Source organism: Pelodiscus sinensis, chromosome 6 (genome assembly GCF_049634645.1).
Source record: "Pelodiscus sinensis isolate JC-2024 chromosome 6, ASM4963464v1, whole genome shotgun sequence".
Classification (NCBI taxonomy): Eukaryota; Metazoa; Chordata; order Testudines; family Trionychidae; genus Pelodiscus; species Pelodiscus sinensis.
In genome coordinates, this window is record NC_134716.1 from 15,099,165 (window position 1) to 15,124,712 (window position 25,548).

Below are 25,548 nucleotides of genomic sequence, written 5' to 3' on the forward strand. Positions count from 1 at the left end.
TCCTCAAAAAATGAGGTTTACAGGCTCTTGCGCAAAAGGTTTTTTTCCTGACTAATGGCCCCACCTACACAGGGCTTTTTATCGCAAAAACCTCTTCCCCAAAAAAGATCAGAAGAAGATATGCAAATGAGAGCATGAGATATGCAAATGGGCACTTCATTTGCATTTCCTCTTCCACAAAAAACACACAGTGTAGACATAGCCACAGTAATTTTTAGGAAAATCTGTTCCTCGGTCTTCCCATCTGTGAGATAGGTTTAAAGATACTTGTTTCTTTCTGAATGAAAAACAGTATAAAAGTGTTAAATATTACAACATTTATTATAATGTGGTGGACAGGCTGTAGCACCAACCCATTCTATGCTGGCTGCTGGATGTGCACCTCCATGCTGGTGTGCATCTTTCCAGCAATCCCAGAACACAATCCCACCCAGGAAGCTGGAACTCTGTTGGGATAGGATGCCACTCCTGGCCTCCCACCTCAACAGCAGTCTTCTGCAGTAAAAGCCAGAACTAGGGCTTGAGATGATCTCAGTGCCTTTTTTATAACTGCCCTTTGCTCTGTGCACATGGATCTTTTTGAAAATGGATGTTTGTCTTCCTTTGGCTCAGTTTGCCTTAGTGAGGACTGTGTACATGTGTGTGATGTGACTTTGCATCTCTCTTTTTGTACTTTCCTGGGATACAAGAGAGAAATGTTAATTGCAACAACCCTGCAACATATGATATATTGATTTGATATTTTTTTCTTATAGCAACCTCTATCTGTGGTTTTCCAAAGCTCAGACAGAGACAAAAATAAAACTCATTTCCACAACTGGATGCACAGTGACATGCTTGCAGTTTCAAATGAATAAACCCCTTACTTCCATTGACTTAACTATTGCATTGGACATGTAAGACAGAACTCTGCTCCAAGGCTGCTTTGTTTAGTGTCTCTCTGTTCAGTTTATAAAGAATCCTCCGTATACCACCAGGCTTGGGCAAAATACGACCCACGGGCTGGGTCTGGCCTGCCAAGCCACCAGATCCAGCATGCAGACTCAACGGTGAGGCCCACGCAAGCTCCCTGCTTGCCTCACCCTACCCACACGTCTCTCAGAAAAGCCACTGCCGGACATTTCTCTTTCACAACTGTGAGCCTGGAGGGGAGGAGAGAGAGGCTCCATGAGCAGCCTTGACTCCCAGCATGATCCCATTGTCCAGTTTCTAGCCAATGGAAGCTCCTATTTGAAAAACAGGCAACACACAAAACACACTGCCCCCTCCCTCCGACTTATAGTTATTAACAACACGTACATGGCCCCTGCAGTCTGTGCAGAGGCGGGACAGGCAGGCTGCCTGAGAACCCTGCTAGACAGGAGTCACCCAGGTAAGTCTCCCTGTCAGAGCCTTCCTCTGGCACTCCAGCCCCTTCCTCCCCCAACCCTCTGTCTCCCCCCCATGTTCTCATACCCTACATAACCCAAACCCTCTGCCCCCTCCTGCACTGATCCCCCTCCCAGATGCAACACACAATTCTCAGCCCCAGGTTATAACCCCTCTTGCCCTAGGTCCCAACCCAAACCCCTGCTCTCTCCTGTACCCCAGTCCCCTGCTCTTCCTTCCTTTTGCCCTAGGTCACATCTCAAAGCCCTGCACCCCAGTCACCTGCCCTAGGTCACAACCATCTCATTCATCCAAACTCCCTCTCAGACCCCACACTCCCTCCTGCACTCTAATCCCTTGCCCCAAAATCCCTTCTGCACCCAACCTCCAACCCAGACCCTGCACTTCCTCCATTCATATCATAGAAGAGTGTGGCCCTCAACCATTTTCCAAAATCTTGGAGTGCCCCCCCCATCAAAAATTATTGCCCACCCTTGCCATACACCAGTGGTGTTGTGCAACCTAAACTTCATGGTGGTACAAACAGTGGGTTATACATGTTATTCTTGTTGCTCTCTGGAGCCACTAGATTGTGGGCAAAGGGGTGCCAAACTGTAGCAGTGACTGCAGAGGTGGTTTGATGCACCCTAGGCAATCCCAAGCAAAATGGCTAGGGAGCACTGGGAAGAGAGAGGAGTTCCCCTGGCTTGTAGCACTCCTTGAACTCAGGGTTTCCCAAACTTTTTGATAGGACAGCCCCATTTTAGTAAATTATTTCCTTCCTGGACTCCATATACCATAGGGGATGCCATTTTGTAGAGCAAAATGGTGTTCTCTGCTCAGGTGTGACCTCACATGCACTGTATGTGTGAGGTTCTGCCTCATGATGGAAACCAGTTTGCTTTACAAAAGGACATCTCAGACACTTCGCCAAAGGATTAATGCCCACAAAACAGATATCAGACAAGATCACAAAGAGAAAACAGTTTCTTGCCACTTTAACCAGAAAGGACACTCTCTAAATGACTTAGCCACCTGCATTCTGCTACAAAGACCTTTTACATCTGCACTTGAAAGGGAATCCTCTGAACTGTCATTCATGTTAAAATTCGACACTTGCCAACAGGGACTTAACAAGTCTTTGAACTTTCTCACCCATTACCAAGACAGTTTCCCCAATTATCACCTGTAATACCATTAACTCACAAACATCCCACTCTCCCTACCTTTAATATCAGCAATTCACAGACACTTACCTTCCTTCCTCCCCCTTCCCACCCCCCCACCCCCCGCATCCCCCTTCTGTTCTGCAATGTGATTTGTCCTTTTCATATTTGTTCTTTTTTTTAATTGTATCCTTTGGTATATATGGTTGTGACTACTTTCTTCCACTATTTGATCTGAGGAAGTGGGTCTGGCCCACGAAAGCTCATCATCTAATAAACCATCTTGTTAGTCTTTAAAGTGCTACATTGTCCTGCATTTTGCTTCAACTACCCCAGACTAACACGGCTACATTTCTATCACTCCTCTCCAAGTGTTACTTCATGCATATGATGTATGCACAGTTGCATTTTGCTTCACAAAATGGCTTCTTCCATGCATTGAGACCACTTACACACTTTGCAAACAAAACCTCAATGTGTGGAGCGAAATGGCATTCTCCGTATGCTAGAGATCACTGCAACCTTTTCTGCTGATGGCAGACTCACAGTTTGGGAACCACTGCTGCTTTAAAATCCATTTATATAATTATTCCATTGCTGTTTAATTTCAAGGCTGCACATGAATTTCCTTTCATCTGTCTTGCCCTTCTATTCTTTAAAAGGTGAAAGGCAGGAATATAATAGCCTTCCATCCTCTTTTTTAAACAATTACCACAAATTCCAGATTCTATGTAATGCAAAACACTTGAGAACCAAAAATTATTGTCGTGAGACCTACATCTGTAGAGATAGTTGGCAGAACCGTGGGATGGCAAGACAGTTCCATTTCCAGTTGTACCACAACAACCAAGCCCAAGCATCAAATTAAGTAGAAAAACATTAACAACTCACAAAAGCGATATTCATAAGTGCAGCTTCCCAAACCATGATATGCCACCCTAATAGCAATATTTTATTAGCAGTGGAAGGAGGGGCCGGGTCACAGGGGCTTGATAACTGAAAGCATACATTATACCTTTACTGAGAGCATGTTCTAACCACTGCTGGTAGTGTATTAACTACAACTGAGATCATCGGAATGATTTTAGCTGGATGTCCACTTTTCATGGGTGTGGCCAAATTTCCTCTGGTCCCATAAAGTTTGTTTACAGCCACCAGTCCTGGCTCTCAGTGTTCTGTGCTCTTGTTTTGCTCTAATTTACCCCTAAATTTCTTCTATGAGCCCAGTAAGCTGTGGAAGTGTTGGTAATACTGCTAGACAATATTGATCTCCTGTGATCCAGAGAATTCTCTGGTTTGGAACCAGTCAGATCTTGATGGTGCTGGACTAGAGAGGTTCAACCTGTAATAGTAATCCATATTCAAAATACAGGGAAATACTGTGGGTGTGACTTGAACAGTCGTGTGGTAAGTGACATCTTAATCATGATCACTATACCACAATAATATTTTGTGAGAGGTACTAGACTGGCGTGGGGAATAAGACAGAGGCAGTTCGGGCAGCCACTGCTTTATTTACCTGCTCTGCCTCAGGTACAGGTGTTTACAGTTCCCATTGGCCGAGAATCTCCGTTCCTGGACAATGGGAGCTGTGGGTAGCATTACAGACTGATTCTCTTGTAAATCAGAGATTAATCCATTGCAATCAATAAGTTTACATCAGTGTAGAAGTGGTATAAAATAGGCACTGGTGTAGAAGTGGTATAAAATAGGTAAATAGGCACATCTTGGAACGAGATCATATAAGTACATGGATTGGTATTTGCCATCTCTTTATTTCAGTTGAAAGTTCTGTCCTGTTGAGTGTGGTGGCTACCCAGCAAATTATACTTGCACACAAACCACTGCAGATCCTGAAGGCTCAACACCTGTGTCAATTTCCCCCCCACAGCTGTTGTATTTATGAGGGACTGCCTCTGTTTTGACTGCTATGTTTACCAGGTTCCCCCTTTGTCTCTTCAGTAAGCTTATGAGTTTCACTGGAATTATAAGGCATGGCTCTGTTTCCAGAATCTGTTTCCGATTGCAAATGTCTCTACAGTATTTGTAGCTTTCAAATGTTGTTAAGCAGAAGTCAGTCCAATGTAATTATCACTTGCAACCTGTTATATGGGATTTTTATTTTTAATAGCTCAGATTCTACAAGTGCTTATTACCAATTGGATAGCACTGCTTCATCATGGATTCAGTCAATCATCCTTTATACTGTAGAGACATGAAAGAAATAAAAACAAAACTGGGCTTTTCAAAGATACTAATTGATTTAGACACCAACTCCCATGAAAAGCCATAGGTGATGGGCACCTAACTTGGTTAGGAAATCAGTGGGAGTTGCACGCTTAGGTCACATAGTCTTCGTCCTAAATTTTTCCACATATAGTATGCCGGATCTAACTTTTTTCATCTGCTGTGTGATTTATTACTTGTGTTCTGGTAGCACCTAGAAAGCATGGCACGGGACTCTGCTGTGCTACATGCTGTACAAAGGCAAACAAAAAGATGCCCTTTCTACCCCAGAGATCTTACATTCAAAATAAATTGATGTATTGTCTCTTTGTTACACTGCCTCTTGTTTACTTGACATTTTCAAGCTAGTCATTGACTCCTAGTCATATCCAATACTATATTTTTATGTATTATCATTATTTATTTTGAATTTATGTAATTTTTTTCTTCCTCATTACTTCAGTAATCCACAAGGAACATAAGCTAATTATGGGCTTGTATCAGTTCTTGACATGTGTTTTTTGAAACCCTGATGCTTCCATCAGGAGTTAATAGGTTTGGTGGACCTGTTAGGCCTTAGGATTGAGGACCTGATTCTACAAACCCCTTGTGAGTAATTTTAGTCAATAGAATTATCCACGTAAGTTAAATTACTTGGTGAGCATTTGCACGTTTGTGCCTGTAGAAGATGAAATACTGGAGTTCCTTGCATGATACTCAATAATTTGTTGTGCATATTGTGGCCCTTTTTCTTATCTTCCATCAATGATTGCCTGATCTTATGCTGGTGTAAACAGGATCAGAGTCAAATCCTGTATGGTTCATATTGACTATTCTGTTGCAGTTCTATTTGGAGAATTAAATATCAAGTATTGTGGGGGTTTTCTTGTGGTCTCTTAGACAGTGGGCATGATCTTACAACGGGGGATTAACTGTTAAATCAGGGAAGTCAATTTTCCCATTTTCTCCTTTTGCACACAGAACTGAATACACATTATTGCTTACTAATCAGATTTTAGTTTATATGACAAACGCTTCTAAACAGTTGGAAAAGCTTATTTCCAGTCAGCACTTTCCACCCGAGCACTTTGATGAGGTGTTGATTTTTTGTTGACATGTAAGGATTATTTAAACTTAGCCTTCCAACAGCTATGAAGAACAGAAGGGGAAAAACCCTATAATCCTTTAATTAAAAGGACTTTAAACCAAATCTGAGCTCCACTGGCTCCAGTGGGATATACACCATTATAAATGCCAGCAGAATCTGGTCCTACAGGCGTAGACAGCGTGCTTTCACCGGATGGATTAATCCTCCAGTGTTTATATTTTAGGTATGGGCATACACAGGCTGCCAAGTAGTCACACAAACTGCAGACAATCGAATGGGGGAGCATAAATAAAAAACTTTCTAAATCCTCCTGCTCCCAAAACCTCTCACCGACAACAAAACCTGCAGAGGGGTCAGAGGTGTGGTCTTTGTGTTTGTGTGTTCACCTAGTTTGGCAAAGGACATGGCATGCCTTTTAGTGTTGTTGCTAGAAACTCAAGTAATCTGGGTGGAAAGTGGGTGTCTCTGAAGTGGGTGGGGAGGAAGCAAGGGCATGTTGCTGGTCACAACCTGCATGAAAGATTAAGAACCACATACGTCTATGTGCCTGTTTTAGTGCCCTTTTGCCAACTGATTATGATTTCCTTTATGATTCTTTTTACGTACACAGTTCAATACAGGCACAACTATGTCTGCAGTGTCAATCTATGTTGCCTGATATACACTGTAGATAAGAAGGGTATTTTCCCAGTGTTGAATGTCTGCCCTGGGATGTCATTACATTGCTAGCGAAACACAATGTGGTGGTTTTGACTGTAATTCAAACTGCACCTTTTAAAATAAAAATATGTAAATAAATGGCATGAAGGTTATTATTCTAAGCTACTCAGACAGTTCCCCTCATACACCAGGATAAATTTATTCTGAACTCAGGACAACACTTTGTTTTTCTTATTTGGCAGATTTGCTGCATGTAGAAGTTAAAACAAAGAATGTGTTTTAGCCTGTGAAACCCTGTGGTTTGCAAATAGGAGTCTGGTGATGCTATTAATGTGCACTTACACACGCAGCTGTGGGCCAAATTCTTGCCTGGTTTAACTCCATTATGTCCTGAAATTATGCCAGGGATGAATGTAGTCCCTTGAATAGATAGGGAGACAGGAGACCAAACTTGAGACGTTTATAAAGGGCTTGATCCAAAACCCCTTAAAGTCAATATGTATTTCTGTTGACTTCATGGGGCTTTGAATCAGGCCAGTAGAGTACTTAAGACAGAGGATGATGTTTGGAATGGCAGGGGAGAGCATTAGGGTTGGCAGTGAGGCATTTTCAGGAATATTGCCAGCTCCGAAGCTAACCCAGGCTCACTGTGTGACAAATGCTGAATAAATCACTTCACACTGCTCCAGTTTCTTCTTCAATAAAATGGGGATAATAATACTGCCCTATCTCACAGGGCCATGATCCGGCTGAATGAGTAATGGTAGTGTGTTGTGACCTCATTGTAGAAAGGTGTGTGCGTAAACACAATGTGTCTCTTTATTGACTGCAATTACAACTCAATCACATTGTGAAATTTTAATTCCAAGGCTATGTCTAGACTGCAGGCTTCTTTCGAAAGAGGCTCTTTCGAAAGCATCTTTCGAAAGAGCCTCTTTCGAAAGAGAGCGTCTAGACTGCACAGAGAAATTTCGAAAAAGCGGCTTGCTTTTTCGAAAGAAAGCATCCAGTGAGTCTGGATGCTCTCTTTTGAAGAAGCCCTATTTACATTGAAGAACGCCTTCTTTCGAAAGAGGAACTTTTGAAAGAAGGCGTTCTTCCTCGTGAAATGAGGTTTACCGCCATCGAAAGAAAAGCCGCGTTCTTTCAAATTAATTTCGAAAGAACGCGGCTTGAGTCTGGACGCAGGGGAAGTTTTTTCGAAAAAAGGCTACTTTTTTCGAAAAAAACCCTGAGTCTGGACACAGCCCAAGTGTGCACATGAATGGCATGATATGTTTTTATCCTTAGTCACTAAGACAGTGTGTTTATACATTTATTTCTGTGTGGTGACTGGCTGGTTTAAGAAGTGTTTTCAACTCCTTTGTGATTCTCTTTGTCTGATTCTCACACTAACAGCTACTACTAAGTCTGAGTCTCGTATCTGAGTGGTGGATGCAAGGAGAGCAGCTTCTCTTTCCCTGGTGCCACCTAATAAGGACCCACCTCTGTTCCTGATGGGATCTCAGCATCTGCTTATCAAACACTAAGGCTACGTCTACACTGGCCCCTTTTCCGGAAGGGGCATGTTAATTTCAGCTATCGTAATAGGGAAATCCGTGGGGGATTTAAATATCCCCCGCGGCATTTAAATAAAAATGTCCGCCGCTTTTTTCCGGCTTTTAGAAAAGCCGGAAAAGAGCGTCTACACTGGCCCCGATCCTCCGGAAAAAGCGCCCTCCGAATAAGATCCTCCGGAAAAGGGCGCTTTTTCCGGAGGATCGGGGCCAGTGTAGACGCTCTTTTCCGGCTTTTCTAAAAGCTGGAAAAAAGCGGCGGACATTTTTATTTAAATGCCGCGGGGGATATTTAAATCCCCCGCGGATTTCCCTATTACGATAGCTGAAATTAACATGCCCCTTCCGGAAAAGGGGCCAGTGTAGACGTAGCCTAACAGTGTCACTCAGAGCACTTGTCCACATGCAAGGCAGGTTCATTGAACTGAATTATTCCTCCCATCCAAATCTACCTTGTGGGCAGCTGGTGCTAACTGTGAGACACCTCTTTCAAAGGATGCTGCTATTAAAAACAATAAGTCTGATTTTAGTGTAAATTGGGAGTAATCTGTTAGCAATAATGCTTTATATTATTAGAACAGATCCCCATGGAATGAAAACTGGCCTCACTCTATTGGAAGTAAACAGAGCCAGATTGATTTATACCAACTGGGGATATGACTTCAAGATTTTTTTAAAAAAGTTTTTGTGCTTCAGGCTGGTTAAATTTGACTGAAGGGTTTCCCCTTTGTTTAATAGTGTCAGGGTATGAAGCACCAACACGTTTATATTTGGTTTGCATTCCCCAGCACTGTAGGGATATGTTTAAATGGCAGTTTCTACAACCAGTGATAGTATGTGGAGCCTGTCCTCATAGAGGGACGGCTGATTCTAGAGTAGTTTAGTTGTGGCTAAAATGTGTTATCATCCAATGGCTGTCAGGCGGCTACTAGTAGGCTTTGATGGCAGTCTGAACACTGGAGCAGGGTTTTTTTAGGGTTGGACTGAACCTAGAAGTTGAATGCCTAAGAGAGTTGAATGCCTCCAAAAATCCCACTGAATTTCATGGCGAGTTGGGTGCCTCACTCCCTTAAACTCCTTTGGAAATTCCAGTCCCCACTCATCTTGCACTCCTGAGTTGAGGCACTCTAGCAGGCACCATGGGGCATCCACTGCTCCTTCCTCTCCTGTAAATGGCCCAAAAGTTTCATTCTCCTGGGCTGTTACGGTTTTGTCTTTCATAAGCATTCAGTTTAGAAAAGGTAAATTCTGGAAACCAAATGGAGCTGGTTGCTTTAATGAGGGAAAGTAACAGAAAATGAGAGAGCTGGCTGTTTCATCTCCTTTCTGGGCTGCTCTTTGGGTTAAGAGGCTGTTTTATAAGCTGGCAGAGATCCACACAGCCAAGGCTCACAGAATTATCTCAGTTGGGCTGGTTCACCACAGGATCCCATGGAAGTCAGATGATACCGCCTCTTCCCCCTTCTCGTTGCACCTTCCCATGAAGGGAAAAAAGAGAGAAAATGAGTCTTTTTTTTTTTTTTTACTTGCTTCAGTCATGTTTTGTAGAGATTAAAATCACCGTTAGCTGAACATGAACCATGAGTCTGAGAGGCAGAGTGTGGCCTTGCAAAGGCAGGGAATAGTTACACTTTTTAATATTGGATACAGGGGCAGGCAGATGAATGAAGAAGATCCGGGGTTTATGTCATACAGTACTCAGCACTAAACTCTGCACTCAGGGTGTGTGCAGGCACCTCTCATTTATTTACATTCTGCCTAGGTATTCACAGACAACTTCCTCTAGCAGCATGCACATATCTGGTGGTCCGGTTTGGCCCATTGAGTTCAGTGAGAGTTGTGTAAGTTGGAGCAGAATTTGGCCTAGAGGGAATTGGATGTGTGTTTCCAAGGTCAGAATTTCGCTGTAATTTTTGACACGTGGATGACTACAGAAGATCAGACAAGACAAATACAGAGAAATGTTGTTTCTCTCTATGGACCTGTTTCTTCACTCCACTCCACCAGTTTTACATCTGTGGAAATGCACTGATTTTGCTATGTCTATGTGTGTGTTTTACTAAAATCAGTAATGTTTGTATTTGGAATACAAAGGAGATGTCAGGAAAAACTCCTCTGGTTTCTCCCATAGAAATATAAACCTATTAAAAATTGTCTCAGGTTATGTCCTAGAAAAAAGGGTTTTCAGCCTGTATTTTAAATAGATCAGAAACCTCGTCCTGCTCTTATTGAAGTCTATTGCCAAACGGTGTATGAGAGCAGGACTGGGTCTGAGGTTTGTAAAGCATTTTGAGCATGAGGCGTCTTATACCAGTGTATGTGAACAGGTCAGAAAGGTAAGCTGAATATCAGAAGGGAAATGTCAGTGGTGTTTAGGCGGGCATAATGAAATGGCTTGAGCTGGAATGAGCCATGACACAGAGTTAGCATCCCATCTCTTGCAGAAAGCACACTGGGATTCTGAAGAGGTTATAACCTTTGGTTTTGCTTTTTATCCAAAAGTTGGCACTTCCAGTAGCACAGCATTCCCTAATTCCATGCTGGGAGATTGCAACTTTCCACAGCACTTGGCTCTTCCTTGAGAGTCTCCCATACAGCCTAGGGCTGCTTAGGATGGACAAACTGGAGCTAGTGTGGCTTAGCATCATTAGATTATGTTGGGAAACTGTTTCCTAAACTGCTGTAGCTTTGTTTTATCCATCACTCTCCACTGACTCAGATGCTACAGGGATGTCTATCAATCTCTGAACCATGTATGCAATGTTGCTTAGCTACTCTTGCTGACAAATTGGCAGGATGCTAATCTCTGACTATTTTTGTTTTCTTTGTGGCTCTGTTATGAGGAGGATGCTTCACACCAGTTTGCTGTCTGCCGACGTCTGTGTTGGTATCTTTTGTTGTTAGGAATCTTCCCCTTCCCCCTCACTTTATCCCCAGTTGGCAAAGACCTGAGAGATAATCTTTAGAAGAACATAGATTTAGTGCTATGTATAAGCAGACTAGCAAAACATGTGTGTGTCTGTGTCTCTCTTTCGGAAAACAGTGGAGCAGCATAATCCCATAAAGAGAACTCATTAGAAATTCATTAGAATACAAGAGTTTTGTAGATCTATGAATATTTGGAACCTGTTACTGAATTTGAATAACACACTGAATGAAATGCCCCATCTCTAAAGATTTATTCAGAAAGCTTTTGTGCTTGTTACTGAGCAAAACTCCCATTAAACTAGCTACTAACCACCACCTCAGCTAGTACTATGCTTCATTTATGTGTAATGATAATCTCTGGGCAAATGCGCACAGATCACTTTCGTGGAAGGAATAATTTCTCCCTGAGACAGGCCAACTATAAATGGTACCCTGTCAGACCAATTCAGGAGACATGCCACAATATTGTGGAGAAGTCCTATAGAATTTTCTAGAAAGTGACAATCTGTTCATAGATTTTTTTTTAAATACCCCATAGAATTTAATAGAAAATTAAGGCTGTGTTATAGAATTACATAGACTGGTTGGAAAGACCAATATAAAGGATGTCACTTTCCAGTCATTCTATACATTTGGGCTCCGTCTACACAGGCCAGTCTTGCGCAAGAACATATGCAAATGAAGTGTAGTGATTAATATTGCCATCCTCATTTGCATACTTAATGAGCCATTTTGCACAAGAGGCTTTTTGCACAAGAGCCGTTCTGCCTGAAAAAAAGCAGCAAATCAGCACTTGCGCAAGAGGGGATTTTGCACAAGAAGGAGCAGTGTATACTGCTCCTTCTTGCGCAAAAGCCCCTTGAGCAAAATGGTGGCTCATTTGCATATGTTCTTGCACAAGACTGGCCAGTGTAGACATAACCTTGCAGTAATATAGGTTTCACCTCATTAGACCCTGTAGCCTTTGTAAAATGAATACATATGAGTACTGGTGGCAAGTTGATCTCAAGTACAAGAAGGCCACTGAGTTGCCAGCACCCCAGTATATGAATCTTATCATGGACTAATTAAAAGTACAGAATTTGGTAAATTCTGACAAAAATATTTGTAATCTGTAGGCACAGAAAGAAGAGTGTGGGTTTTTAATTATAATTTTGTTTAGATACTGCATGTTATGAACAACTGGACACCACATTCCAAACTAAGATACAAGATTCCTCTGGGTTAAATTTACAGATAAAGGTAATATGATCACTGTAAAATTGAGTACTGTACAACTGAAAGATATGTTCTCAAGTTATGGGTTCAAAGTAAGAACTTGGGAATATATTATGCACAACACATTTTCCCCTTTTGCTAGTGATTATTTATTTTAAGTGCTTCTGGATTTGCATGCCAAACTTGAGACATTTTAAAGTGAGCAAGTGTTCAACTTATGCTGAAGATTAGACCCCTTTAAGGTTCTCACAATGGGCACCAAAAATGGAAACACACAGAACAAATGGTCACTTTTTAAAATTTTGGCTGATAACTTTTGGAAATTTGCTTTTTCAGATCCTCAGAAATATGCTTCTTGTGATTTTGAGCATGATAATAAAACAATGCCAAATTGACAAGGCCAGAACTGGGCTTAACACTAAGATATCTTTCCATGTCTTTAGGAACATGATGAGGTCTTATGGGGAAGCTTTCAAGAGGAAGAGCTGGTGGACTGCATAGACGTCGATGACAATTTGCATGGCAAGACTGGGACCTGCAATAGAAAAGATTTTTGGAGATATATTAAATCTTTTGAGCGTCTCTTTGCCAGTTGCTAGAGGGCAGAAAATTACCAGACATGTCCATAGCCCTCAAGCAAGTTTTTAATAAAGACAAGACTTTCCGTCCCAAACGTAAATTTGAACCTGGGACCCAAAGGTTTGAGCTCCATAAACGAGCACAAGCCTCGCTAAACTCGGGAGTGGACCTGAAAGCAGCTGTGCAGCTGCCCAATGGAGAAGACCTAAATGACTGGGTGGCAGTTCACGTTGTTGACTTTTTCAACAGAATCAACCTGATCTATGGAACTATCTGTGAGTTCTGCACAGAGAGGACCTGCCCAGTGATGTCTGGGGGCCCTAAGTACGAGTACCGGTGGCAGGATGACCTCAAGTACAAGAAGCCGACTGCATTGCCAGCACCCCAGTATATGAACCTCCTAATGGACTGGATAGAGGTTCAGATCAACAATGAGGACATATTTCCTACCTGTGTGGGTAAGTCCCAGCAAAGCCTAGAACCACACACAGATTTTACTCTGTATGCCTAGAATGTGCATGTTCTTCTCCCTATAGTAGAGGCCCTGAATTCTGAATGCTGGAGTGCTGCTGGGGAAGTGTCAGGCATTCCACAGGAGTGGAAAATGAAATGTTAGCTTGTGTTTGTTTTTAAACATATTTAAAATCTTGTCCGCCCAGCCACTCATCCCTGGTAAGCTATTTAGCTTAATTAGCTGTGGCAAGAGGAACAGCAAGAATACCTTAGTAGCCAGTCGGAGGTTAATCAGGTCTGAACGTTCACTGCCTTGAGTAGTCACTAACACCTATACAAGTGAGCCTAAAAGGCTACCTAATCAGAATGGTGGCATTTACATCCATTTCTCCAAGATGTGCATGGCTGTGCATAGTGCAAGGCAGTAGAGAATCAGGATCACAGTGTGAACTGTTATCCCTGGTCCCTTTGCCCCCTCTCCTGTTCCCCTGTCCTCTCCCACCACAAAAAAGAAAAGGGGTGGGGAGAGCGAGGAACTCAAGAGTCTTGTCTGAGCCCAAGTCTTTATGATGGCTATTGCTGCTGCTATTTTCTTTTGCTTTGTAGTTGCAGATTTTTTAACTAGGAACTGGGAGTGTTAAAATGGGATAGTTACTAATTTATAACATAGACACATGGATATATTTATACTGTACTCTAATCCCTGGGCCCCCTGTCAGGATCACAGTCTTGTGTGTGTCCTGTGGCCTTTGGCCATTTCCTTTTGTGCTTTCTTCTGTCATTCTGAGACATTCATTTGCTGATCTTGAAGTTTCTCTCTCTCTTCTGTTGGCATATGCTGCAGGCATGGAAATAGAGGTGCTGACAGCAGAGCAGTGAGGGGCTAACAAAACCATTTGCTGGAGATAGGGGTCACTGCTTCCTGGCAGTATGAAGCCTAAAAGGCTTTTTTAGGTGCACTGCCCATGTATGGGCTGCTCCCTCATGACCCCTCTCTGTTCCTCTGGGTAGCCCTTCCTGCACACATCCCTCATGGGCACCAATCCATGTATTGTGGTGATAGCCTCTTGCCTTATTTTTCCCCCACTGTTCTCGGTTTTTGTTTGAATTTTTGTGAAGTGAGATTATAGCATGTCTCATACAAACAGTTCAAGGCTACGTCTAGCATTTTTGCGGAAGAGGAAATGCAAAGGAAGCACTCATTAGCATTTCTCGCGCTCTCATTTACAAAGTCTCTTCTGATCCGTTTTGCGGAAAAGGTTTTTATGGAAAAAAACGCAGTGTACACAAGGCCATTTTGCACCCAAAAAAACCGTTGCACAAGATCCTGTATACCTTCTTTTTTAATAGATAAGGGATCTTGCATAGAAAGGGTTTTTTTTTTTGGCGCAAAATAGCCCCATCTACACTGAGTTTTTTTCCGCAAAAACCTCTTGCTCAAAACGGTTCGGAAGAGACTATGCAAATGAGAGCGTGAGAAATGCTAATGAGTGCTTCATTTGCATTTCCTCTTCCGCAAAAATGCTACAGTGTAGACGTAGCCCTAGAGATTGAAATTTTCCATAAAGCTGCAAATGTCTGTCTCCCTGCAATTCCTTAATCATGCCTCAGTCTTTGTTTCTGGGATTTATGTCTATAGCGTGGAAGATAGTTCAGTCTCCATGCCCACTTGAGACTACTGTGCTGAAGCCATCAACACTGGTTTTGACAGAAGAGGGTTTTTTTTTAAGTAAGGTTTTATTGGTTATCCCTAAAGAAACAGACAATGAAAAGTACAAAAAGCTAAATGGTTTACAGTTTGTATATGTTTCCAAATACCTCATGCTGCATGAGATCACAGCAAAATTATAGAATTACGCAGCTTTACAGTTTGTCAAAGCTGCAAGGCTGAGCATCACAAAGCCAGACAACATTAACATGTAGGGTGGGAGTAATGGTAATAAAATAGACAAGGAACATGATCGGGGAAGATGGGGGAGAGGGCAAATGAGGTTAGGTGAAAAGGCTGGTTTGAGTCATTTCAACTTTGTATATACAAATGTCTCTAGAAATGGGGTACAAATGTCAGAGAATTCATGTTGCTGTTCTCTGTGGTGATGAACTCTTTTTTCTTTGTCTGATAGGTCAGACAGGTCTGAATACTGTTGCTCTATTCTGAACATAATATTCAGATTCATGGGTTTTTAAGGCCAGAAGGGTCAGTTTTCATTTTGTTTGACCTCCTGCATAACAAAGGCCACAGAACTTCACCAAATAACTGTGCATCGAGCACGTACCGTGAAATGAGAATTCCATATGAGAGACAGTATGTTTTACCAGATTGAACATGGGCTGGGAGCCAAGAAATTCTGCATTGTAGTTCCAGCACTAATATTTTATTTAAGTGGTGATATAAGTTCACGTTGGGTATAAATCGATCAGAAACTAGGTAAGTTCTAAAGGTGCCCCAATTTGGCAATTAGTGGAAATGCAAAGTTACCTGTGCTGTAAGGACCTTGTCTAAACTAAATTTGGAATGCATTAGCTACCAGCCTAGTGTAGCCAAGGCAGTCTTAAAACTGATGCTCCTCCCTATGCTTTCACTTGACCAGTTTAACATATTAAAAGGTACACTACACTAGGGTGTTTATATGTGGTAGATGACACCTTCTGTAGACACCTGGTGTAGATAATGCCTGAGCGGTGAGGCAGTGGTGGCCTATCATATGGATGAAACAAAGGATCCTAACATACACTAGGGATGTTAAATGTCGGTTAATTGAATAGTCGAGTAACCTCATGAAATTTTATCGGTTAGTCGACTATTCTATAGTCCTGGGGGGAGGGGCCGGCAGCTGGCTTCACTCCCAAGGGGGCCCCTGCCACTCCACGCTACTACCTCTGAACTAGGGATGTTAAATATTGATTAATTGAATAGTTGATTAACCTCGTGAATTCTTATAGGTTAGTTGACTTTTCTATAGTCACTGGGCAGCTCCTGTCCGGGGGAGGAGGGGAAGGATCTGAGCTCCTGGACCCAGCATGAGCCAGAACTGTGCTGGGCTGCCTGCCTACCTGGCTCCTACTTTAAATGCAGAGCTGCAGCAGGGGTAGGTCCAGGACCCAAAGCAAGCCAGGACTGATGTAGGCTGGTGGCCAGCCTGCTAAAAAACTTACTGGCAAGAAGTAGGGGGGGAAATGTGTGTAGTTTATAGCATTAACCAATACGCTTTTGCTTATCGGTTAATCGACTACACGATTACATCCCTACTCTGTACTAGAGGCAGCAGCACAGGGTGCCAGGTGAGAGCTGGTCCACGAGGGGAGACAGTTTAAAAACCAGCTCCGCTCGCGGACCAGCTGCCCGTCGCCCTGTGCTGCTGCCTCTAATAAAGAGGCAGCAATGCAGGGTGGCAGCAGCCCCAGTGTAGAGCAGGATCAGAACTCCCTGACCCATTGTGAGCCAGAACTGAACCAGGCTGCCTGCCCACCTGGCTCCTAATACACTTTAAATGCAGAGCTGCAGAGGGGTCCCGAACCCACCATGAGCCAGGACTGAGCTGGGCTGCTGGCCAGCCTGCTAAAAAATTTACTGGAGGAGGGAGAGAAATGCATGTGGTCTATAGCATTAACCTATAAGCTTTTGCTTAATCAACTACACTATTACATCTCTAACATACATTTAATAGATGTTTATTATAGTTTCTTTTTAACCATTCTGTAGCATTTTAAGACAGGGATATAATTAAGGAATATAGAATGGTTCAAAAAGTCAATACAATAGTTACATTGTCGTTTACACTTTCATTAGTAGTATACAACTTTTCCTTATGGGCAGGAAAGCAACTAACAGGAGGGTGTAATGTGACGTGGCATTCCATATGCTTCATGAAAATATATTTATAATGTGAATATGCCAAAATTGAAATAGGCTTTATACAAGATGGCTCATGTAAGATAGCATTAGAAAGCAAAAAAACCAGAGAGTCCTTTGGCACCTTAAAGACTAACAAATTTATTTGGGCATCAGCTTTTGTGGGCTGGCACCCACTTGATGCATCTGATATTAGCGTTATCCCAAGATTCTTTTCAGTGTGTCCCAAGCTTGAGTGAGTGAGCTTTAAGAGCTTTAGTTTGGTTAATGAAATGTAACACCTTATTAGTTTAATCCCTATTAAATTACATATGAACTTCCACTAAGGAAGAATTGGCTTCTTTTCATAATATTTATAAGTTTAAAATTTTCTACTCTGTGGGCAGCATTTGGCTATAAAGGACATTAAAATCAAAAGCATAAAATGTATTGTACCTCTTTGAGTCCTTTATAGCCTCTCACCCTGTCCTGGTATTGGTAATTAAAGGCCTGAGTGAACAAGTATGCTCTGATTCATCAGACTGGACTCTGGAGGACTACTAGGGGAAGCCAGTTCTGTAAGGCAGCAGATCATCCAACTCTCTGATCTGGGAAAGCATAGGTTTCTTCTTCTCTGTTTGGAAAGTGAGATGTTTAATTCCCTCTGCAGTCCTTGCCCTACATGAGTGAAGAAATCAACAGGTGATGGATAGGCATGTGGTCATTGTGTCTCTCCAGTCATCAAACCACATCAATTTTGTGTGTGTCAGACAATTGCAGAACATTTCTGCTTTCAAGACCCTGTCAAACTAGGTTATATGTCACCCCTCCTCCACCAGCCTGGTTTTTGTTCCTATTGTTCAGGAGCTAACAGATGTCTCTGCATAAACTAGACCAGAAGATAAACCAGCTTTTAAACTTCAAAAATAATAAAACAAATAAAGACAGTTGCCACCTCCATCAGCAGGGCTGATAAGCATCCCACTAGAACCCTCTGGATAATGAACAGTGTAATTTACAGGATAATTAGAAGCCTGGTCTTCTCACCACTCCAACACCTGTCTTGTGTAGCTCATTACCGCTGAGAACAATTAGAATCCTTGTTTTTTGGTGTTACATAACGTGTTCACTACCTCAGACTCTGTGCCTATGAAAGAATTAGAACCAAGGCATAGAAGTAGTCTAGACAAGCTCTGGGCCCAGTCACTCTTAATTACTTTGGGGGTAATAATGATTACCACAGCTGCTTCCTAGCATTCATCCAATCTGTCATGCATTTTAATCAGGAGCAATATCACTGCTCTTCTAGCTAGAAGGCTAAAGTCAAGACTAAGGACACTGGCTAATTTTGAGTTTGTAAGTTATCTAATGGAAATAGTGTAATTCAGAACAAATTGGATTTTCTTTTGGGATTGGCTATTACAGGTTTAAGCAAGTAGATAGTGTACAGCTGCAAGTTATAGCCAGAAACAGGACAGCTTTGGCAAACTGCTGCTCCCATTTTTATCAGCATAACTCCGTTGATTTTAGGGGGACTTCTCTGGAGTTAGTTCCATTATGATCATCATCATAGGAGCTTTCTGTAAATGACATTGTGGAGTCCTAGATTTATTCTCTCTCAGTGGTGTTCATAGCAGCTTTGCTCCATTTCTCAATAAAAAGATATGTTTTCAAACTGCCAACCCTATACAGTCAAGCTGAAATTTGGAAATCAAATTCTTATTCCCACCTCCTAAATCCATAAACAGCAGCACCTCCTGAAATCCCCAGATGAGCTGATTTGGGGTCAGGGTAGTAATTTGCTATTGTTGAGTGACAGTGGCAGATTCCTGTTTGTTGGAATCAAGTGAAAGGAAGGAATCGTATCTCTGAGCAGCAGGAATTCTTCCCTTCGCTGTCTCTGTGGTGTGGACCAGCAAACAACCCTCCTCAATTGCTTCAATAGAGCAGATTGAAAAGCAATCTTGTTACCCAATATTAGGAATCAGAAAAGATCATGGTCCCTCCCTCCCTTCTCTGTAAGTACAAATGCAGTAAACCTCAAATCAGCACATTTACTGGTACACTGTGGCAAGCCTAATGATCTAGCTGTTGAGAACCTTTTCTGAGTGCAAACTCCTGAATGACAAAAGGCTTTGTGGTTCACCAAAGTCCTCTTCCCTGGCGAATGCTGCTGGCATGTTGCCATGTGTGCAGTTTAATGGAGGACAAAGTCTGCTTCCAGTTCAAATAGTAAATTACACCTTATCTCAGTCCTCTGTTTACAGTAGTCTGTCAGTTCTTTGGCATTATTTCACAAGGGAATCCTTCACTCAGGCGGCAGGAAGGTGGAATTGTTTCTTACCTGGAAAGTGTATATTACAGGATTGGCTCTGAGGAGGCAGTTCTTTTATATCATATTCATTAACATGGTATCTGAGCCAGTTGCAAGTTTATGGAAATGAACATAAGGTTTCAGCATCTCCCGATGCTGCAGGGATTTTTTGTTAATGGTGGGGTTGAAGAGGGAAATCTCAGGGTTAGGGCAAATAAGTGGGTTTGATGTTTTCATTCAAATTGCCTGAGGCTTGTTACTCAATCTGATCTCTCCTGGGCTAGTCACAAGAAGAGCTTTGTCTCTCTTATACATAGGTTTCGCTCTTGAGTTTACCAGTTCAAGTGTTCCAGTAGGAAATAGCTACGGTGGCAGGTCCTGATTGCAGAAAGTCATATATCTCTTGTGTAACAAGGGCTAGTTGCATGGAGAACTTGTGGAGTCACGCACAATTGAATTTCAGACTCACCTAGGCTAGGACCTATGGCATTGGTACAGCAGGGATCAAGTCAACAGTGTCTTTTTTGTCTATAGTGTGGTAGCATGAGGAACTGGATGTTTACATGGGAAATTTAGTTGTGCTCTGAGGAGTTATTTTTGTGTTACATTAGTATATCAACTTTTAACAGCAGTGACTAATCTTTGTATATTTGTGCAGAACTTCTCCCAGAGGAGCCCTGATTGTAAATGAGGCCTTCAGATGCTACAGACATGCAATAATAATAGTCTTAATACAGTTTAGTCATTAAAGAGTAAAGGAATTTTAATCAAGCTTGGTGCAAATCTCAACATAGTCTTCCTTATAGAGCTGCTTGAGTGTTTCTGTCATACACTGCAGGTCAAATTCCAAAGCTTTGTAAGTCTAACCTGGTTGCATCTGTTTATACCACAGATGCTCCAACTTTTATGAGGTCTGAATTTGGGCTTGTATTTTTTTTTTTAAACAAACAGAATGGCAGAATATGAGAAAATTAGAAATCAAACAGGAAAGTCCTTATTAGGCTACTTTAAAGGCAACCCTCTTGTCTTTATAGACATTTTTGGACTTAATTCAAGTATGTACTTAAAAAGTAACTTGTTAAATACCACTTCTGATAATGAAAGCCACATGCTTTTAAAAAGTATCAGGGACCCACATATTCAGATGTTTCCTAATGTTTTAAACTATTACTCTTGGATTTTTCTGTGCTGCAGAGTTTTATTTTGCATGGATTCTTCTGTCACTGTCATCCCCAGCGTATCTGGGTGCCTTCCAGTAATGCATTGAGCGATGTGACTAACTTCTGTAACATGTGCCTTGATCTTTAATCTTCTTCCATTGGGGAAAGTTGTATGTGTCATGTAGTGTTTTAATTTGGGAGAGTGTTTTCCAATGCATATGACTCTGTGTGTTTGTATTAGAGAGGACAGCTTGAAGAAGTGCAAGGTAGTGAGGTTTGTGATGGCCCTTCATTCCTATGAGAGTTCCATAGCCTGGGACTAGCCCCCAGAGAAAGCTCTTGTCTCCTGCACAGAATAACTTTATCCGGGTGCCATTGTGCCTGGTAAGTGGATTTATTGCTTGCCGTGTTCCTAGATCTTTGTCATCTTTTAGGTGTTCTGGGCTCTGGCCATTAAGTGGCTTGAAGACAGGGACTATGACTGTGACCCTGAAACTGACTTGAGCTGGAGTAGTGAAGTGTCACTTTGGAAATTTCCACATGTATATGACACATCTAATAGCCTAACTGATGTAAGCCTGAAGTACTGAGGGAGCCTGCACTTTTCTCCTAGATCGAGATGGGCAATGATTTTTGACTCCAAGATTTTGGAAATTGGTCAAGGGCTGCACTCTTCCATGATGTTAATGGAGGAGATGTGGGGGTCTGGGATGAAGTTTGGGTGAAGGAGGTGATTGTGACCTAGGGCAGGAGACTGGAGTGCAGCGGTTTGGGATGTGACCTTTCTTAATTCGCGATTCCCGGGGGCTGGGAAAATGTTTGTTGAGCAAAAAAAAAAAAAAAAAAACCCCAACAACAAAACCATGCCGGGAACATTTTGTTATGGCCCCTTTAATTTCAAGCGCCGGTCTGTTCCCCTGCCGCTTTCCTCGCCCCATGTATGTCGGGCACTGAGCTGGGAAAACAAAATGGCGGCTGGCCCGGTGCTGCGATATCTCCCCCCCACACCCTGATGAACAAAGTCCACGGGTTGCGCACCACTGACTTAGAGTAAAAAGGGATTGTGATCTGGGGCAGAGGATTGGGGTGCCAGATCTGGGAGGGGATATGGGTGTAAGAGAGGGAAAGATGGTTTGGGTATGTTGGGGGGGGCAGAGGGTTGGGGCAGGCATGGTGTTGGGGTTCCAGAGGCAGGTTGTGGCCAGGAAACTTACCAGCCAGCAGCCAAACCAGCCTGCCTACCTGTAGAACTAAGGCTTGCAGAGCTTAAAACATTTCCCAGCCAGCCTGCTTGGCCATGTGCTTCATTGAATTACTGAGCCAAGGAGAGGCGGCATGATTCTTCTTGGCTGCCTGTTATTCTAACAGGCAGCTCCCATTGGCTGGTTTCTGGCTAGAAACCAGCCAATGGGATTGTGCTGGGGGTGGGGCAGCCACTGAGACTTCCCTCCTCCCCTCCAGTTTTAAAACGGAAATGGAGCCCTGCAGTCGTGTCTCTGCACAGGAAACTGGGCTGTGTGGCAAGCAGGGGAGCCTGCCTGGGGCTCCCCACTGTCTCCACGGTCCAGATTGGGTGGCTTGGCAGGCTGGATCCAGCCCACAGCCATATTTTGCCAAAGCCTGTTCTAGATACACAGGCAAGTTTCAGACCAAAATGTAAAGGGAACACTGGTTAGGGAAAACAGCCAAAGAGAAAATGAAAGCGAAGGAGAGTGTCCTTTGTGACAAGGTCATTACAAAGGAATGTACTTTGTATGCCAGAGATGTACTCTCAGTCACTAGGTGTGTGTCTAGACTACAGAATTTTGTCGACAAAAGTGGACTTTTGTCGACAAAACTAAACCTGCGTCTACACTACCGCTGAGTTCTGTCAGCATAACGTCGACAGAATCAGCAGTTTTGTCGACGCTGTAAACCTCATTTTACGAGGAATAACACCTTTTGTCGACAGAGTTCTGTCGACAGAAGGCATTATTGCATCTAAACTGTCCTTTGCGTCTACACTGCCATGTCGACAAAGCAGCTTGCTTTGTCGACAGAACTGAATGTAGTTTAGACGCTCTTTGTCGACAGAAGCTTTGTCTACAGTATCTGTCGATAAAACTTCTGTCTACAAAAGCCTATAGTCTAGATGTACCCTAGCAGTTGTCTTCTGCTCTGCAGATGGTCGGTGGCTCTAGATGTTAGTTTCTGTTCTATAGGATTGTATTTCCTTTGCTAGATGTGTCAGTCAATGGAGAGCAGGAGGCTGAGTGCACTAGCTTTTACATTTAGTGAAGCCTAGAATGGGTTCAGATCCTGACTAGTGCCCAAATGAAAATGAGATTGGTAGTTCGTTCTTTTCACGTCACAGAACTGTTGCACTGCGTTCAGCAGAAGCTCAGCGCTAGAACAGCAGAGGTTACTGCAGGGCAGAACTGAAATTCGTGGGCGTACTACAGCATGTGAGACAGTTCACATGCTGCCTGCCTGATCTACGCTGGGCTCACGTCACTTCTTGTCAGCCCCGATGAATGGGAGAGGCCTGATCCTGGGCAATGGCGAGTATGTGTAACTCAAGATCCACAAGCCATAATTTTTTTTAAAAGCAAGAGAATATTCATCTCATCTATAAAAATTCTGGGTTGAGATGTTAATTATTATGCCTAGTACTTCATTTATCAAAGAATCACAACACCTCATATTTTAAATCTTCCTAAAATTAGCAGATCAAATTCTCTGTGTTACTGTGTTCTCTGTGTTAAATGTAGAGTAACTTCCACTGCTGCTTACTGGAGAAATACCAATATAATTGAGAACATACTTTGGCCTAATATCCGTGCTAGTGTTGATCTAAAAGTCCCTCTTGCTAGGGCATGTTGTGCCAGGTTGGATATTCTATGACGGAGATAAAAATTAAAACTCTATTCAGAAGCCTTTGGATTTCTGGCAGGCATAGGAAACAGCCTTGCACACACATTTGTTAAGAACAAAAGAAAAGACATTTGGAGAGACTAATGCCATATGTGAGATGGCGGAAGGAAAGTGTGTGGTCTGTGTTGCTGATCCTAATTGCCTGCTGTTGTCTTGTGCATTGGGATCACTTTTACCTGTGCCTATGTAATTTTAATGGGCACTTGTCTCAAGTGACAAGTTGCTGTATCTAAATACCAGCTGGAAGGGGCAACCAGATACTGAAGGTTTTGTAGGTGCCAGAGATTAGAACAAAAACAATGCAAAGCCTGTGGCAGGCAAGTTATTTTCATTAGCTTTTAACTGACTGTCCAACCATGTTCTTTGTTGGGCAGCATCACAAACTACAGAGCCACCTCGCAAATGCTGAAAAAGTGGGAACCATTCCAGCCATTATTGACGCCTCGGCCTGTTTATTACTGAGAACTTGGATACTGGGCTTACAGAAAATAGGCTGCAATATGGAGATGTCCCAGATGTGGTCTTGAGTGACAAATAGGGCCCTGAAATGAGGTTTTAGCCACAATTTGCCTGTAACGGGGTATAACTGATCAACTTCAGAGTTCTCATTTGTCCAGTTCAAAGCCAGAAGAGACCCGGCCTTAGACTATTTAATGTGACCACCTGAAGCTTCTGGATTCTTAGTGTTGGTCATTAAACCATAATATGCTGGTTCTTGCAAACCATCTGGCCAGATGAATGCATAACCCTGACAGTCCTCAAACTGAGCAGGTTCATCCTGAGGATTCTGAGTTAAGGAATGAGACCCTAGTCAATCTGGATGACTCATTTCATTGCTCTCTTTGCCATCCCATTGGGCGCCCTGCTTTTAGCTCTTTCCCTAAGCCTGATGAAGGCTTATCCCATGTCTCTGCCTATCTTATGACCATCCAAGTGCTAGGAGAGACACCTTTCAATATCTGATTGAGAACCAATCAGTCAGGAACCCTCTCTCCTCACTCTGACGTGCATGCTGCCTGCTATGCAGTTCCCTCCTGTCCTAGGCTTTAGCTGCTAGTGACAGTCCAAGCCTGGATGGAGGAGGACCGTGGCAGTAAGGAGGTTATGAGTGCTCTGCTTCAGTGTGAGGAGGCTGCTAACCTCAAACCTGTCGTTAAGATAAAGTGGTGTGGTAGCTCCGCTCCTGCGGGAAGGGGGCAGGACAAGGTTTTAAAAAATGGACAGTTTGGGGCTTTCCATCTTGGTAATTTGGAAAGTTTACTTTCACCAAGAGGCTTGGTCCCATTTAAAACAAATGCCTATCTGATCAGGCACAATAGTATTGGCTATTATGTAGGAGATCATTAGAATTGCTAACTGCAAGCCATCAAAAATCATGAGTCGGGCCCTAACATAATCAGGAGAATGGCTTAAAAATCATGAGATTTAATATTTTTGGGTTCTTTTTATTTTCCATCCTTTTCACTGAAACATGAGGGCTAGATTACTTTTTAAAAAAAGCTGAGATTTTCACAGGATAATTTTATTCCAGCAACTGGGACTTTAAGAAAAACAGCAAATGTAGTAAAAATCAGGAGAGTTGGCAACACTGTAACACACAAACCAAAAACTAATAAGATGAAAACTTGTATTGGTTCACATAGAAATCAGAAATGCACATATCCATAAAATGGGCATAATACTTACATAATTCATGGGGTCTTCTGATGTTCAACTAATGAATATTTATAATATGCCTGAGTTTCAAGCATGGACCACACTATATAAATTAGATGTAATATTGTACTATAGGGCTGGCTGAAAAATGTCTAACAAAATTAGGTTTTTGGATTGATTAATTTTTTCACTAAAAGTCTCTGCTTTCTTTGGGTAATTATTTGGTGATTGTTGAAAAACTGTCCACTGAAAAAGAGAAATATTTTGTACTTTTGGCTCCAACTGAAAAATTCCTGTTGAAAATCATAATGTTTTAATTTTGAAATGTCACCAGAGATCTTTAGGACTGGTTAAGAATTGTAGTTTTTTAAAATATCTTTTCCCCCACTCTAGAGAAAAGAGCAGTGTGTT

General features: G+C 42.4%; 1 protein-coding gene across 3 annotated transcripts in view; it reads left to right on the forward strand.

The window, feature by feature from the left end:
• MOB3B (MOB kinase activator 3B) overlaps window positions 1–25,548 on the forward strand; it is a 129,543-nt gene that overhangs the window by 20,017 nt on the left and 83,978 nt on the right. For all 3 annotated transcript variants that reach the window (XM_006127251.4, XM_025186766.2, XM_006127252.4), the window contains exon 2: window positions 12,674–13,267. In XM_006127251.4, the coding sequence (XP_006127313.1) occupies window positions 12,850–13,267 (418 nt within the window). In that variant the 5' untranslated portion in view covers window positions 12,674–12,849. The remainder of the gene's footprint in view (window positions 1–12,673; window positions 13,268–25,548) is intronic.